The sequence below is a fragment of the Rattus norvegicus genome, chromosome 3 (assembly GCF_036323735.1).
Source record: "Rattus norvegicus strain BN/NHsdMcwi chromosome 3, GRCr8, whole genome shotgun sequence".
In the NCBI taxonomy this organism is placed as follows: Eukaryota; Metazoa; Chordata; class Mammalia; order Rodentia; family Muridae; genus Rattus; species Rattus norvegicus.
Genome location: NC_086021.1, coordinates 94,152,757 through 94,170,611, shown reverse-complemented (window position 1 = coordinate 94,170,611; position 17,855 = coordinate 94,152,757). Strand labels below are relative to the sequence as shown.

Genomic DNA, 17,855 nt, shown 5'->3' with positions numbered 1-17,855 from the left:
TGCACTAGAATTCAACAACTGCTTATAATTATGCAAGGACTTGAGCTCTACGAACCCTTGTCTGATTCATGAGTATTTCCAGCTTTCGTTTGTGTTGAATGAGCACAAACAACTTTAACTATGCTTGCCACAGCTGTGCCATGCCCTGAGGGTGACATATCCCATCCCTTCTACTTGTCTTTGGGTTCTTACAGTCTTTGTTTTCTTTTTCCCATGTTTCCTGATCCTTCCCTAACGTGCTTTCAATAACATTCAGGGATCACACTTATCAGTCCATTACTGATGAGGAGCCATGACTAACTCATTATTGGTCACTGCAAAAACTTCTATGCTTGAGGAGAAAAGCAACATTTGACAGAACATTTTTTTTTATTAACTTGAGTATTTCTTATATACATTTCAAGTGTTATTCCCTTTGCCGGTTTCCGGGCAAACATCCCCCTCCCCCCTCCCCTTCCTTATGGGTGTTCCCCTCCCAACCCTCCCCCCATTGCCGCCCTCCCCCCATAGACTAGTTCACTGGGGGTTCAGTCTTAGCAGGACCCAGGGCTTCCCCTTCCACTGGTGCTCTTACTAGGATATTCATTGCTACCTATGGGGTCAGAGTCCAGGGTCAGTCCATGTATAGTCTTTAGGTAGTGGCTTAGTCCCTGGAAGCTCTGGTTGCTTGACACTGTTGTACTTTTGGGGTCTCGAGCCCCTTCAAGCTCTTCCAGTTCTTTCTCTGATTCCTTCAATAGGGGACCTATTCTCAGTTCAGTGGTTTGCTGCTGGCATTCGCCTCTGTATTTGCTGTATTCTGGCTGTGTCTCTCAGGAGCGATCTACATCCGGCTCCTGTCGGTCTGCACTTCTTTGCTTCATCCATCTTGTCTAATTGGGTGGCTGTATATGTATGGGCCACATGTGGGGCAGGCTCTGAATGGGTGTTCCTTCAGTCTCTTGACAGAACATTTCAAGTAGTATCTATGTCTTGGAAATGTGGCAAGAATGTAGCAATTGTTTTGAAATTTGATGACTACTGTAGAGTACTGTTTGGAAGTTGCTTGTGTTTTTCTCTGTTTTGTGTTGGGTAGAAAGCTGCTGTATTATCTTGAAAAGCTGATGCAAATATGTAGGATAAGAGGGGGTTATCTTCATTGATTTAGTTTCTAAATAATACCCTGAAGCATCTACACCATAGTTCAGGGAGAAACTTTTCTTTTAGAACTTTATTCATAAGAGTGCACACCTGGATGTAATTTTCAGGATGCCTGCCTATCACAAGATCTTTACTGTTTAATCTGTTATCTCCTGTGTAGCATACTACATTCTTTTTGTTCCCCTTCCCATCCTCCCCATATTACCACCCTCCCCCCAACAGTCACATTCACTGGGGGTTCAGTCTTGGCAAGACCAAGGGCTTCCCCTTCCACTGGTGCTAGCATACTACATTTTAATTACTTTAAGTTCATTACAAATTTGCCTTCTAACTTATTTCATTTTTTTCCTTTTAACTTGTATTTTATTTATACCCAAAGTTCTTATTAGACACAGACCCATTAAAGGAGTAATACTATATATCAACTAAAACAAATACCTTTATGCATCTTTCCTTTATGAGATAGTTGTGGGAAGTGTCAAATATGAAGTCATATGTTCATATTAAATATTCATAAAAAATTTCAAAAGGCTAATATTCAATTGTTTTATTCACCTGTAAAGCTCCTCTCTATCAAAAGCAATAGAGACAGAAATCCCCCACTACAATTATTTAAGATCCAAGTAATTTTATTTTTCTTTTACCACTTTTGACATTTAACATTCCCATTTGGGAAAAGAAGATTAACTCTTATATACAGAATAACAGAAATTGATTAATAGGTTTGAACTATTGGTATAAATCAATATTTGTATATAATTAGTTACTCTATATTGTTATTTCACAATGTGTATAATTGTGTTTTTTTATTTATATATATTTCAGGAGAGGGAGGGTGACTATGCATGACAGGAGATGGTGTCCCTGGAGGTAAAGTTCTGGGAAGATTTGAGATTCTGGGCATGAGTGCTGAGAACTGAACTTGGTACCTTTGAAAGAACAGAAAGCTTCTTGGCCACTTAGGTACCTCTCCAGTACAGCCTTTTTTTTTTCTTGATGTTGGATGTTGTAGGGAAAACTGGAAAAGAGGATAATATTTGAAATGTAAATTAAGAAAGTATCCAATAAAAATAAATGAATAAATAAGTGTAAAAAAGAAAAGAAACTCGATTTTACTATTGAGGAAATGAATAAAAGCATTGAAAAGAGTTTTAGGCACCATTCTTAGGAGGCCTGCATTTTGACAGATATTTGGGCAATGCTTTAAATCTCATTTAAATCTCATTGTTAAAATGGTGTGTGTGTGTGTGTGTGTGTGTTTGTGTGTGTGTGTGTGTGTGTGTGTGTGTGTGTGTGTGTGTCCTAGTTGATTTTATATCAAGGTTATTCATAGCCTAAACACATTTTACTGAAAAAGAATTTTTTTCACTATCGCATTTTGACCATTTCTCCCACAATAAACCCAGTAATATTTTGTCTGTTAAAATTATAATAAATAACATAACATTACTCCAAGAATAAACCTTTAATATTCAAACCAACTCATTATAACTATGAACATATAAAAATCTTCCAACGACTAGACTCATACTATGTTTTGGGCTTATGTAACTTGAACTGCAAAATACATTAATAGGTTAATTGAGTAGAGAAAAAGTAATCAACTATAACATTTACTTTTATATGATTTTTTTTCCTGAAGCACAGTCTCATGTAACCAGACTGGACACTCACATAAGGTCCTTTATTTTTCTCAGTACATATACTGGATATAAATAGAAACACTGCCATATTTTTCATTAAAGCTCTGATTTGTGTGACAAAGCAGAAAATACCATGCAGACAATGGCATTGCCTATTCATTGCCAATGAACAATACTCTTACTTTCTGATTCATTCAAGTGATTGATTAATGGAGCCTTTCCTAGGAAACTTGCTATCTATGAAAGTAGAAGCATTTTTTTAAAATAAAATCTAACTGGATAAATTTGGACATCTATTTATACCATTATACTTTTAATATTTTAAGCTGAAGATTTATATCATTATATGTAATATGTAGTAAAAATTTGAAAGAATAAACAATTATATTTAAGCCATATTCCATAATACCCGTCAAACTGCTCAGTATTTTTTTTATCACACTTCTCTATTGAAAATAATACTTCTCTATTTTTCAGATCACTCTTTCCTCTATTTTACATAGTATCTATGAAAACGAGACTTCTGCTGTGACCTTCATCCTCGTGGGTTTCTCAGAATACCCACACCTCCAAGTGCCCCTGTTCCTCCTGTTCCTTACCATATACACAGTCACTGTGCTGGGGAACCTGGGCATGATTGCTCTCATCAGGATCAGCCATAAGCTCCACACTCCCATGTACTTTTTTCTAAGTCATCTTTCCTTTGTGGATTTCTGTTACTCCACTGTTGTCACACCAAAGCTCTTAGAAAACTTGATTGTGGAAGACAGAAGGATCTCCTTCACCGGTTGTGTCATGCAATTCTTCTTTGCATGCATATTTGTGGTGACAGAAACCTTTATGTTGGCAGTGATGGCCTATGACAGGTTTGTGGCAGTATGTAATCCTCTTCTCTACACAGTGGCTATGTCTCAGAAGCCCTGCTGGTCCCTGGTAGCTACATCATGCTCCTGGAGTATAATCTGTTCCTTTATATTCATCCATTTTATGTTGACCTTGGTTTTCTGTGGTACCAAGTTCATAAATAACTTTGTGTGTGAACACGATGCCATTGTTGCTGTTTCCTGCTCCGACCCCTACATTAGTCAGAAGGTCATTTTCATCTTTGCTAAGCAGTCTGCTGATCATTCTCACCTCTTATGTTTTTATTGTCATCACTGTCATGAAAATGCCTACCACTGGAGGGCGCTACAAAGTCTTCTCCACTTGTGTATCCCACCTTACTACCATCACTATTTTCCATAGCATTATCATCTGTCTCTACTGTGTTCCCACCACCAAAAGTTCTTGGCTTCTGGTCAAGGTGGCCTCAGTCTTCTACACAGTTATCATCCCCATGCTCAACCCACTTATATACAGTCTCAGGAACAAAGATGTGAAGGATGCAGTTAAGAAACTAATGTGCTCTACTTTGTCATCATAAAATGTGTGTCCTGAACTGTTAGGTATTTATTTTAGAGTACTGGTTTTTCTTCTGAAAAGCAAGTAGATTTCTAAGGTGTTTCTTTTTTCTTTTCTTTTTTTTTTTGAAGCAAACATTACTGAGTTATCACATTCCCATATTTATCATAACCTGTAAACCATAAATGTCATTATAAACTATTGCTCCTAATATTTAAATTAAAATTTTATGCAGTTATTTGCTTTAAAAATATTTAGGTGCTAAGGAAGATTTTATTACAATTCATAAATCAAACTGTTTTAGATGATGTTTATAATTTTATCAAGAAAAAGTTTTAAACTTTGAGCTTGAGAACTATTGAATAGGAAATACTGAATGTAAATGATTTTTTTTATACATTGAACTATATGGGCTATTTTTGAGTGGAAACTTTCTACTTTAATAATCACAAAAATATAATTTCTTTCATTCTCTTTGTTTGCCTGTTTGAAACAGCATCTCATTATACTGAGTTAGCTCTGTAGTCTAGGCTGCCCTATTGTCTATCCTTGCATTGCACCTAATGGGATTAAAATTATCCCTCACTATACATACTTTTTCTCTCATAGAGTTTGGAAACTCTCATAGGTAAATTATATTTTTATTATAACTATATTTGAATAAATACTTGCTAACAAACGTACTTTAACACATAAATTTAACATTTTAATCAATATTTTAATGCAGCTTTATCTCTGTAATTGTTTATTGAAATTCTTAATTGAATAGTTTTTAATAAACATTTAAAGAAGTCTAGATCATTTCTATTCAGCAAAATATAGCAGCCACCACATTGATATAATTGATAAACATTTTCATGTTTTATTCACTGATAAAAAGAAGCAATACTGAACACTAATATTAACAGACCAGTATTCCATAAGTAGTAATTGATAAGGTTTCATTGACATTGACTTTTGAGCAGCTTGGACTGTTATATGGAGTCAGTTTAATAATAGTCTTTAATCTTGGTTCTTCTCTGAGCCATGTGGCTAATGGTTTTGTTTGATGAATAATTACATTAATTAAATATATCCTAAAAGCACAGTCCAATTTCCTGTTAGATATTTTGTGAATTATTATTTATTACAGTACTCGATGTAAATGATGTATTAGTGATAATGTAAAAATATTACCCACAACTTGTACAAATATAGATTTCTTAACCTGCAACTCAGAAGAGAATTAGAAGTAAATCATTAAGTTGAAGCCATTCTATTATTTATAAGATACACTCATTTCTTTAATCTTTTTTTGATAATCACAATCATATATAACATAAAATGACCATGTTTAATGATGTTACTAAACTTTTTAAATGATTAACTGCAAGGAACCAACAAGAAGAAGCTAAAAGCTTGCAGACAATCATCCTGAGATAGATTTTCCTTTGATTAAAATTTACAACAAATTTGTTCCTGTAGGAAGGCCCAGGAGTATTTCATTTTAGGAACATTTCCTGATATTAATACACTTTTCCTGTTATTATTAAGCCTATAAAATCCCTGGGTATTAGCCTACCTGTTTGAGCAGATTTCTGCCTAACAAAAAAGTATACTGTCTTGTAGTGATCCTATATAGAAAAATGATGACATTTAATTCTTAACGATGATCGAATAAGAAATCCTAAAACTATATTAGTAACTATTATGCTTTTTTCCTGTGCTTTTTTATAGTAGGGTTCCTACTAGGGTCTCTCTGAATGTCAAGTCTGCAATGAGAACTGTGCCAGTTTTCAAGTGTCACTAGATAATTGCTCCTGAGATAGCAAGAATACATCTACTATGCAGAGCAAATTCCAATAGGTTCTAAAACTATTAACCAAAGGTCAAAAAAGTGAGCTAATAATTTACTATAGGTGCAAGGACAGATTATAAAATATTGACTGGTTTTAACTATACAAAAATTCACTAATTACTTATTCACTAAAGTTATGGTTTTTTACCCTCCCTTAACCTGTTGAGCTTGGCACAGGTGATGAATGTTTAGCCAGAAAATTATTACTAATAGATACGCATGAAAACTTTCTCTGTTGTAAGCTTTTATTCAATTTATTTGAATCTATGTGTGAACTTGTGATGATGTTTTTTACCATGTGATCATGTATTCAAAAAGGTGTATAAGTGAAGACAGAGAGAAAAGAAATCCCTTATCTCCCTTTTCTTGGAAGCCTGTCCTCCCTTTACTTAGAGAAATTTCATAGGAAATGTTTTAGAGAGAACTTAGAACTTAAGGCTAAAATCACTTTTCAAAGTACTCTTTTTTCTTCCTGCAACTTCAACTAGAAGCATAAACAGAGCAGAACCTACTCAATCCTCTGCTGCTTTATGATGAGGTACTGAGTAGTTTCTCTCCTCCAAGGAACTCATAAGGAAGTTTATCTACTGAAGCACAGTGACTAAGATTTAAGATAGGTAAATATTTTATTATTATATAGCAACACTAACTATCTTGTAAAAACAATTCTTACCCCCACAGACCCTGTTCCCCTTCCTCTGCCTCAAGAAGAACCGACAAAAGAGTAGAACTGCCAGGGCTGGCCAACAGCAGCTGACATATATTAATCTTTAAGCCTTTGGCTATTTTCAATTAAGTGTGAAACCTTCTCATTAGATCATCTGTACATTTCCAATCATCACTCAGTTTAGCAGCTGATTCTACAGATATTTTCTTTTTTTGATGAGGGGTTAAAATAAATTTTTTTTTTTGTGCTCTTAGGTGTCTTGGCACTTGCTCTGTAGACTATGATGGCCTCACAAAGATCCACATATTCTTCCCTCAAGTCTAGGATTAAAGCCATTTTCCAACAGCTTGCGGTGTTGGTCTTGTGCTACTATTTATTCAAATATTACACACTCTTCCTCTGGTAAGAAGATCCTCATGTACACCAAGTGACATGATGCAAACTCTGCTCTCCAATTTAAAATTAATTGGTTAATAAAAACTTGCATCCTGTGATTGTGCAGTATGGAGAAAAAGGCTTGGTTGACAATCCAGTGATGGTTCTCAGGAGAGACCAAGGAGAAGGAAAAAAGGAGACAAAGGAAGGAGACAGTCAGTGAGAAGAGATGGGTCATGAGTAGGTGGCCAGGAGAAACAAGTAACAAGAGACAGATGGCTGGAGTGTAAGTTAGAATAGATCCCGAACCTGCTCAATATAGCTTGTAAATAAAATATTTGAATTGGATATCATTCATAGTAATTAAGTAGAATATACTAATTCTTTTACATATAGCTCTGCTTGAAATTTTGAAATATTGTACATTTAAATCTACTAAATATCATTTATATATTTCAAGATTAAATTATATTTTCATATACAAAAGACAACTTTGAATGGAGTATAACCAGCATGATATAGTCTCAGATATTTTGGTTATTCACTGCCTTTTGTACTCTGGGGAGGAAGGGCCTCAAGAAATAAAGGTTTACTAATGATTTCTTACTAGCATACATATGAGACAGGATAAATATCTTGAACATAAAATAAACTGAAGAAAAAGTATTCTTCAAGCTTGAAGGGGCTCGAGACCCCAAAAGTACAACAATGCCAAGCAACCAGAGCTTCCAGGGACTAAGCCACTACCTAAAGACTATACATGGACTGACCCTGGACTCTGACCCCATAGGTAGCAATGAATATCCTAGTAAGAGCACCAGTGGAAGGGGAAGCCCTGGGTCCTGCTAAGACTGAACCCCCAGTGAACTAGTCTATGGGGGGAGGGCGGCAATGGGGGGAGGGTTGGGAGGGGAACACCCATAAGGAAGGGAAGGGGGGAGGGGGATTTTGCCCGGAAACCGGGAAAGGGAATAACACTTGAAATGTATATAAGAAATACTCAAGTTAATAAAAAAAATGTTTTAATAATGTAAAAAAAAGTATTCTTCAATGGAGAGTTTTCCATAATACATACAAGTACAGATAAATATTTTTTAATGAGTACATCCTTCTGAGACATAATAAAAAAGAAATTTAAAACCATGTGGAGATTCCCTGTAACTTTAGGCAGAATAATATGTAGGAACAAAATGACAATCAGAACTGATGAGGATACTTGGAAAGGGAACATTTATTCACAGTTGGAGGGCATATAAACTGGTACAGACACCTCAGTGTGCAATGTTGTAGTCAATTTAAAAATAGAACTTTATCATATCTCACATATGCCACTCCTGAGTGTGCTCTAAGTACTCTGTATACCCCTGCATACAACCTTAATCATTGATCATCTAGTTAAAAAGGTGAATTTTTGGAGCCACTCTAGATGTCCAACAATAGATTTACAGATATTTAAATTATAATACATATAGTAAATTTGTTTATCCGTGTGTAATAAAAATAAAATTATGAAACTAACAGGAAAATGGGTGAAATTGGAATAAGTGATCTGACTTAGGCCCAGATAAATTGGTATATGCTAATATATGCCAATCTTTTCTTCCAATGCTTAGCCAATTTTTCAAATTTGAGTACATGTTAAGAATATCAATTAAAAAGGAGATCACTAGAAGGTGATGTATAAAAGAGTGTAAGAGTAGGGGATATAGAACACACATGGTATGAAAGAAGCAGGGAGGAATACCATGTTTAGAAAACTATGGGAGTAGGAAAGAAGCAATAGTAAAGGGTTCAGTTAGGGCTTAGCAAAATGAAACAAAAAATGTAGTAAAGGGACAATGGGAACTTACTACTTTGTGAGTATATTAAACATCAAAAGAACCTAAATTAATTTTTAAAATTAATTAAAAACCATTTAAATGGAAATACCATATATGGTTAGATGACATGACTCTGAGGAGTCAATGGTTATTAAAGGAAAATCTCAGTATCAAATGCAGAATTGCTGTCCATGAGCTGGTGGTCCTAGAGAAAGACAAAGGACCCAACAATAGAAAGGCTCTTGGTTTCCACCAGATAGTCATCTTAAGATGCTGTTGCTAAAGATACCAAATGCTTGGACTATTTGGCAGTGCAAAACCAAGCTTTCTATTAACAAGTACTTTCCACACTGCTGGCTATTTTTCAGAGTACAGGAAGTGTCTATCTAAGCAGATAGTGAGAAAATTAACTAGGGATCCTACACATTTGTGGGCCACATGAGGTACAAAAATGATTTTTCTAGAAAGACATATTCAGTAGTACGAAAGAGTATGGTTCTTACCTATTTAATCAAGTTAGATCTCTTTGTAAGCAGATGAACTTCTAGTGGAAATTAATAGCCTTTTACATTGTGGGGCCCTTTGTCTTTTTCCATGATCATGTGTGTGTGTGTGTGTGTGTGTGTGTGTGTGTGTGTGTGTGTCTATGTTTGTATATGAATGTATGTACATATGTATGTATGTATGTATGTATGTATAATATTGTATATAATGTCAGTAGTCATTGGTTAGCTTGGTCATAAGACATAGAGAAAAGTAGTATTGCTGTTTTGACTAAGTACACATAGTGTCATATTGCATTCTAAACAACTATTTTTATTCATGTAGATTAGTGTTGTTCACATCCTGTATCAGTGAAGGTTTTTTGTTGGTATTCTTGTTGGCAATAGTTAATACAGAAACACATTGTAGGTCTAAATGTAGAGTATGTGACTGTGAACTGTTCATTGCTAAATAGAACATCATCTTCCTCAAACCTCAAGGAACATCAAGGTCCTCCTTGCAGAATCCTTTCAACCATCATCAATATCCATATCTAAACACTGACATATGTCTTACTTTAAACCAACAAAACATGACTATTGGAAACTTTTCATATGCATTTAGATAAACCTCAGCACCTGTGGAGCCATGAATTATCTTTATAATACCTTTCCTCATGTGAGTATTATGGTCAGGTTTTTCTTTGACTACTTGTTTTTGGTAGTAAACACTAGGAGGGACAAGAAGTAAATTGCTTCTTAATTAAGAAAATTACAAAACCACAAATGCATGATCAAGAGCCATCTGTGGTGGTGTGAGATTGCTTGGCACAGGCAGTGGAATTATTAGGAGGTATTGCCCCGTTGGAAGAAATGTATCACTATGGGAGGGTTTTAAGAAACCCTCCTCCTAACTGCCTGGGAGCCAGTATTCTCCTGCTGGTCTTTGGATCAAGTTGTAGAACTCTCAGCTTCTCCAGTACCATGTCTGCCTGGATGCTACTATGCTTCCTGCAATTCTAATAATGGACTGAACCTCAGAACCTATGAGGCAGCCCCAAGTAAATATTGTTCTTAATAAAGGTTACTTTGGTATAGGGGTCTCTTCACAGTGATAGAAATTCCTAACTCAGACAGAAACTTATAAAAGTGAATAATGGATTGAGAAAGAAGTCAAAGGGCATCTTTTGCAGGAGCCTGAAATAATATATGTTATGGTAAATCTAACAAAGCAGTTCAAAGACTTGTATGATAAAACTTCTTGTTTTGAAGTAAGAAATTGAAGTAGATATCAGAATGGAAAGATCTCCCAAACTCATCAGTCAGTGTGATAAACATAGTAAAAATGCCTATTCAATCAAAAAATACATCTTTGAAATATTCCCCCATTAAAATCTCAACACAATTATTTACCGATTTTATAAGGATATCCTTCTATTTCATATAAAACAAACAACAAAAAAAATCGAACAATACAGTACACAACAATTTCAGGTTCAAATCACAGGCATCACCACTCCTATTTAAAGTTGTACTACAGAAATATAGTATTAAAATCTTCATGATGTTATTTTTATAGTCAGGTTTGACAATGAGATGATGGAACAGGATAGATGGCTCTATGGTTGAATACACATCGTCCTCTTCCAGTAGATCTATATACTCTCTGTCTGTTTCTGCAATTCAAGTACAAGATTCTGTTGGCCAATGAGGTCACTCTCACCTGTACGTTCATTATCCTTCAGACATATACACACATAAAATGGTAGGTGGAAGGTTGGAGATATAGATAAGGGTTAAAAGTTCTAGTTGCTTATGCTGAGGGCCCAGGTTCAAAGCACAACTACTATCCAGTGCTCACAGTTACATTTCACTCTCATTGCACAGAATCTCTAGATATCCTTGGCTAGCATCAATATAGAGTGTGCACAGGAATATATACAGGTAAAACACGCATGCATGTAAATAGCTAAAACTTTAAAAATGAATTGGATTATGTCATTAGAGAATTTGACATTTGATGAGTACTCCTATCTATACATTTGCAGGAAATGTTATAAGATAATTTCAGGGAGAGTCAAACACCCATGTCCAGGAGAGCAAATTATAATATATATAAATCAGAAATGGTGAAGCCGCTAGCAATTCTTTTATTGTTCAAGATTGTTTTAGCTGTCCTGATATTGCTGCGTTCTGTTTTGTTGTTTTTTTTTATTGTTGTTCTTTTCATATGAAGTAGAAAAGTATTCTTACAAGGTCTGTAAAAAGTTGTGTTGAGACTTTGATGGGAAATACATTAAGTCTGTATACAGTTTTTCAGTGAGTGGGCATTTGTCTATCTATAAACAATTTTCCTTGAGCCACATTTATGACCTCTTTTCCTTGAATAATTCTTTTTTCATATTCATTAGAGTATATTAGGGTATATTGTAATGCATACATTATATATGTTCATGTATATATACTGCATGTATACTTTATTATTATTCATTATGATTACAGAATAGAGTTGATTGGATTAATGCCCCGGGGTTTTAAACATGTAACACAAAACCATATGGGACATTGTTACCTCTAATTGTTTAAAATGTATTCTCCTAGGTAATTGTTCAGTGAAAACCCCTAATATACTGGTTCCTGATGCCTTGAGCACATATATTTGTGCAAAATTAATAAACAATGTTTATCTTTTAAAATGTGATGTTCTGTCTTTGTTTGACTAAGGGAGTGGCTAAAGTTCATTTAAAACAACCATTAAATATATTGCAGATGAACATTCTTCCAGAGCTATATCTGTTGACTAACTAGTAAAACAAAAGCATATTTTGGTATCTCATTAACTTTAACAAAGAATTCTTAAGTAAATGCATCATTCAGGACCCTCTGTATTTAGGTGAGTTGATTCATTTCTGTTATTTCATTTGCATGAGGAAATGAGGCCATAGTGTATTTTTACAAATTTGTGGATACCCCAAAATTTTAAATCCAGCTTTCTTCTTTAATGAAGATTTCTTACTACTATATGATGATTCCTTCACAGTTTTCTAGGGTTAGCTATCTGAATATCAATGAAGGAAAGAAACATTTTGGAATAATAGTAAAATATAAGTTATAACTCCATGCAGGTAAGTGAGACAGTATTCTTTATAAAACTAAAATTTAAAGTATAATATGATATCATAGATACATAATCTCAGCCTTTGAAAGGTTGAAGCTGCAAGATGAGGTTTAAAAATTCATTCTTATTTGAGTTCTTAGTTTGTTGCAAAGTCTGGCTTTACAGTTATTTGAAGGCTAGGCTGGGCTACATACAAGGTGGTATCAGAAAAATGAAAGAGCATATCCAATATTTTGTGGTAGTAAATCAATAGCAATCATTTTAATGGATTATGTATGGAGGAGACAAATACTTATCACAAAGAAGAATTCAATAATGCATGAGGATATAGAGAGACAAGAGAAATCTAAATGCCTCCTGTTAAATATGTTGATTATAACAGGTTGTCAAATATTCCCGTGTTTAAAAAATACATCAGTTTTATTGAGACTGGATTTGTATTCTGTTGGTTTTAAAAAGTCAGAACAATGTAGATTTTCATTTCATTTAAAATTCTTAAAGTTGTGTTTGGCACGCTTACATGATTATGTACATTACCCTCAAAATGTCACAAAATATTTTTTACTGGTTAACGTTGTTGTCTCACAGTAGCATACATGTAGAGTGCCTCTGTTTACTCTCACCACCAATCCTTTGTGACCTCAGTCTAATTCCTGTCACTTTGGACAAGTTTATGTTTTTACATTCTAGGATTCTTATTTCATTTTATAATATTCTGTAAATCCATGCATTTGGAACTATGCACTGAACACTGATCAGCTACTTATTTTGTGCCAAACTAAAACAAATGATTATATTTAACCCAGAATACAACATCCATTTATAATTCTGCAAGGAGATGAGCTGCATGAACATTTATGGACCTTTATCTGATCCATGAATACTGATAGTTTATGCAGAACCAGCACAAAGAATGGTAACTATGTTTGTCATAGCCATGCTATACCCCAAAAATAGCATTTTCACTCCATTTCACAGTGGCTCTTACAATCTTTCTGTTCTTCCATAATGTTTACTGATTTTTCCAAAATGTGCTATTAATAGATTGTTCAGAGATCTGCAGTCATGAGTTCATTATTCTTAGCATTTTAAGGAGCCATGAGCATCACAATTCACTACTCTTTGCTTCAATCTGTTCTATGCTCAAGGAGGAATGTAGCATTTGGTAGAATCTTTTAAGTAGTATGGATTTAACTGTAAAATGAGGCAAGAATGTAGGGCTAGTTTGAGACCTGATGGATGTTGTAAAGGACAGATCAGGAATTGCTGTATTTTTTGCAATATTGATTCTCTGGGTTGGAGGCTGCTGTAGCCCAATGAAAGGATAATGCAAATGTGTAGGAGAATCTAAAATATGATGTTATGTTTTTTGATTGGCTGTCCAGATATTATCATGTGGCATCTACATCAGAGTTCAGAAGAAAACATTTTTTTCTGTTTCCTCCTTAAGTGGAGGAAAACATTTGTCTATAAATTTTTGTAAGTTTGATTATCAGAGATGTTTACTAAAACTTTGCATTTCCTGTATATCATACTACAGTTTACACATTTTAATATATAACAAATTTGCCTTATATTTATTTAATTTTTAAGGTGTGTTTTATTTCATATATATATAGATATGATATAGATATAAATTGGTATTTTTATGAATTTATATCCTATGTGTGAAGGTGATTATGGGAGAAAAGGTAAGTGTATCTCTTCCCTGGAGCTAAAGTTACAGAAATGGGAGCTTCCAGTTTTGGGTGCTTAGAACAGATCTGGAGTCCTCTGAAAACACAGAAATTCTTTTAATTACTTTGGTGTCTCTACATACTCACTCTATTCTTGAAGTTGCATGTCAGTAAGTTACCCTTTTGTTGCTTTTGAAGAAATGACTAGTATCATTTAGAAGTGCTGTGCATTAATTTTAGAAGCTCTCTGCTTAGAAAATTATCTTTGGCAATGCTTTAAACATTATAAGAATGCTATAGTGCTTTTTTGGCTCTTCTTTGATTTTATGTCTATTATTCATATTCTAAATATATTATAATGAAAAGGTCAATTTTATATTACCGATTCTTTTAAAATATTTCTCCTCTGAAAACCTAGCATACACTTTCTCTTATTATATTATCATCAGTAACATAACATTAATCAGAAAATACTTTTAAAATTCAAAATGTACAAAATGTACAAAAATATTTAACTCATGAACACAAAAATAGGTTCACAATATACTTTGAAATTATGTATTTCATGTACAAAAAATTGTAGGGCAAGTAACTCTAAATATGTATCCAGATACCAAATTTAGAATGTTGCATAAAGCTAACATTTACTTTTCTTTTGTGTTTGCATTTATTGTTATTGTTGATGAAGATGATGATGATGATATTCTTCTTTAACTTTATGTTCTTGTTCTCCTTGTTCTTGACCATCTTGTTCATGTTCTTCCTGTTCTTGATCTTCTCCTTCTTGTTCTCGTCATTGTTTTTGTTGTTGTTGCTCCTCCTCTTCCTCCTCCTCCTCCTCTTCCTCTTCCTCCTCCTCCTTCTCCTTCTTTTTCTCATCCTTCTGCTTCTTCTGTTTCTTTTCAAGTCTCATCCTGTAGTGTACTCAGGATACCCAATTGTGATCCTAGTTCTAAATGGAAATCTTTCACATTTTCACTTTAAGTGCTTATTAATTTGGGTGAAACAAAAGTAACTATATCTATTTTCTTTGAAAGAACATTTTTTCTAAGTATATGAGACTTTTTTGTTTTAAACAATTACTTATTTTATTTTCTTTTTTATCTTTTGTATTACTGAATTTTGTATTTACATTTCAAGTGTTATTCCCTTTCCCAGTTTCCCTGCCATAAGCCTCAATTCCACCTCCCTTGCCTTCTTCTATAAGGGTGTTCCTCCTCCCCAACCACCCTGCTACCTGCCTCCCCCTCTGACATTCCCCTACAAGGGCTTCTCCTTGCATTGGTGCCCAACATGGCCATCCTCTACTTCATATACAGCTGGAGCAAAGGATCTGTCTATATGTAGTCTCTGTGCAGTGATTTCGTCCCTGGCAGCTCTGGTTGATTTGTATTGTTTATCTTATGGGGTTGGAAGCCCCTTAAGTTCTTTCAATCCCTACGCTAATTCCAACAACGGGCCCTATTCTCAGTTCACTGCTTTGCTGCTAGCATTCGCCTCTGTATTTGACATGCTCTGCATGAGTCTCTCAGGAGACAGCTATATCAGGATCCTGTGAACATGCATTTCTTTATTATCTAGTTTTGGTGGAGATTATACTTATATACCAACTACATTCCGAGGTGGGGCAGGCACTGAAAGGCCATTCCTTCAGAAAAAAAATTTCCTACTTTGAAATTCAAGCAAGGTGGTTTTATAATTTCAAATTCATGCAAGCTGACACAGGGACCATTATGCAGATTCTAGTTCTCAATGGTAATAGTCTTCTTTTATTTGGAATATACCTTGGTAAGTTTTAACTTCTCTAATCCTGTTTCAATTATCTTTACAAAATTTTAATCGGAAAGTGTTGTCTCCTATATATGTGTCATTTAAATAAAATGTTGAAAATGTAATGTTTTACTGTAATATTTATATAGAACCCATCAAAGTATGAACTTTTTCTTACTTTTCCCTAATACTGGCATTAGTTCTGATTTGGCAGATCACTCTTTCTTTACTTCATAGCACTCAAGAAAACGAGACTTCTGCTGTGACCTTCATCCTTGTGGGTTTCTCAGAATACCCACACCTCCAAGTGCCCCTGTTCCTCCTGTTCCTTACCATATACACAGTCACTGTGCTGGGGAACCTGGGCATGATTGCTCTCATCAGGATCAGCCATAAGCTCCACACTCCCATGTACTTTTTTCTAAGTCATCTTTCCTTTGTGGATTTCTGTTACTCCACTGTTGTCACACCAAAGCTCTTAGAAAACTTGATTGTGGAAGACAGAAGGATCTCCTTCACCGGTTGTGTCATGCAATTCTTCTTTGCATGCATATTTGTGGTGACAGAAACTTTTATGTTGGCAGTGATGGCCTATGACAGGTTTGTGGCAGTATGCAATCCTCTTCTCTACACAGTGGCTATGTCTCAGAAGCTCTGCTGGTCCCTGGTAGCTGCATCATACTCCTGGAGTATAATCTGTTCCTTTATATTCATCCATTTTATGTTGACCTTGGTTTTCTGTGGTACCAAGTTCATAAATAACTTTGTGTGTGAACACGATGCCATTGTTGCTGTTTCCTGCTCTGACCCCTACATTAGTCAGAAGGTCATTTTCATCTTTGCTACTTTCAATGAGCTAAGCAGTCTGCTGATCATTCTCACCTCTTATGTTTTTATTGTCATCACTGTCATGAAAATGCCTACCACTGGAGGGCGCTACAAAGTCTTCTCCACCTGTGCCTCCCATCTCACTACCATTACCATTTACCATAGCATTATCATCTGTCTCTACTGTGTTCCCACCACCAAAAGTTCTTGGCTTCTAATCAAGGTGGCCTCAGTTTTCTACACAGTTATCATTCCCATGCTGAACCCACTTATATACAGTCTCAGAAACAAAGATGTGAAGGATGCAGTTAAGAGGCTAATGAGCTTTTGTTTGTCATCATAATATAACCATTGGTTCGTCATTTATTTTAGTGTAGCGGTCTTTATTCTGAAATGCAAACAGACTCATTCATTTATTCATTTTTAAATGACATTCATATATCATTCTATTCTCATTTTAGTATCAAACTTGTAAACTATAAATAATACCATAGATTGATACTCATTTAAATTATAATCTTATGCAATTATAAGATATAAGATACAAGTATAATTTATACATCAAAATTTTAGATGATTTTAATAATTTTGAAAGAAAAAATTGGTGTTTGAGCTTGAAAAGATTAATATGCAATTATGACTGTGGATGATTTTTTTACATTCAACTACATATGGACTCATTTTGCATTGGAAAGCATTTCTTTCAATAAATACAAAAATGTAATTCACCTCATTTTCTTTGCTTTTCCCATGTGGGATTATATCTACCTATACTGAGACAGCTATAATAGGCTGCCCTACTGTCTGTCTCTGTTTTGCAGCTACTGACAATAAAAATATCCATCACTATGCCCAGAATTCCTTCTCTTATATAGGTTAGAAGAGCACAGGTAATTTTTATTTTATATTATAATTTCAATTTGTATAAGTAGTTGCAGGCAAACATGTACTTTAAGAAATTTGCATTTATTAGTTTTAAACATTTTAATGTAGTACTATCTCTTCAGTAGAGAGGGGTCTAAAAGATACAAAAGTTACTGATAAATACTTTTTAAATACATTTATTATACTTAAACATAAGAAGATGATTTAATTCTA

General features: G+C 34.5%; 1 protein-coding gene and 1 pseudogene across 1 annotated transcript; both read left to right on the top strand.

The window, feature by feature from the left end:
- Or5d45-ps1 (olfactory receptor family 5 subfamily D member 45, pseudogene 1) lies at positions 3,282 to 4,206 on the top strand (annotated as a pseudogene).
- On the top strand, positions 14,163 to 17,100 carry Or5d45 (olfactory receptor family 5 subfamily D member 45). The gene is made up of 2 exons (XM_006234494.1): positions 14,163 to 14,174; positions 16,144 to 17,100. The coding sequence occupies exons 1-2, from the start codon at positions 14,163 to 14,165 to the stop codon at positions 17,098 to 17,100; spliced, it is 969 nt and encodes a 322-aa protein (XP_006234556.1).
- The last annotated feature ends 755 nt before the right edge of the window (positions 17,101 to 17,855 follow it).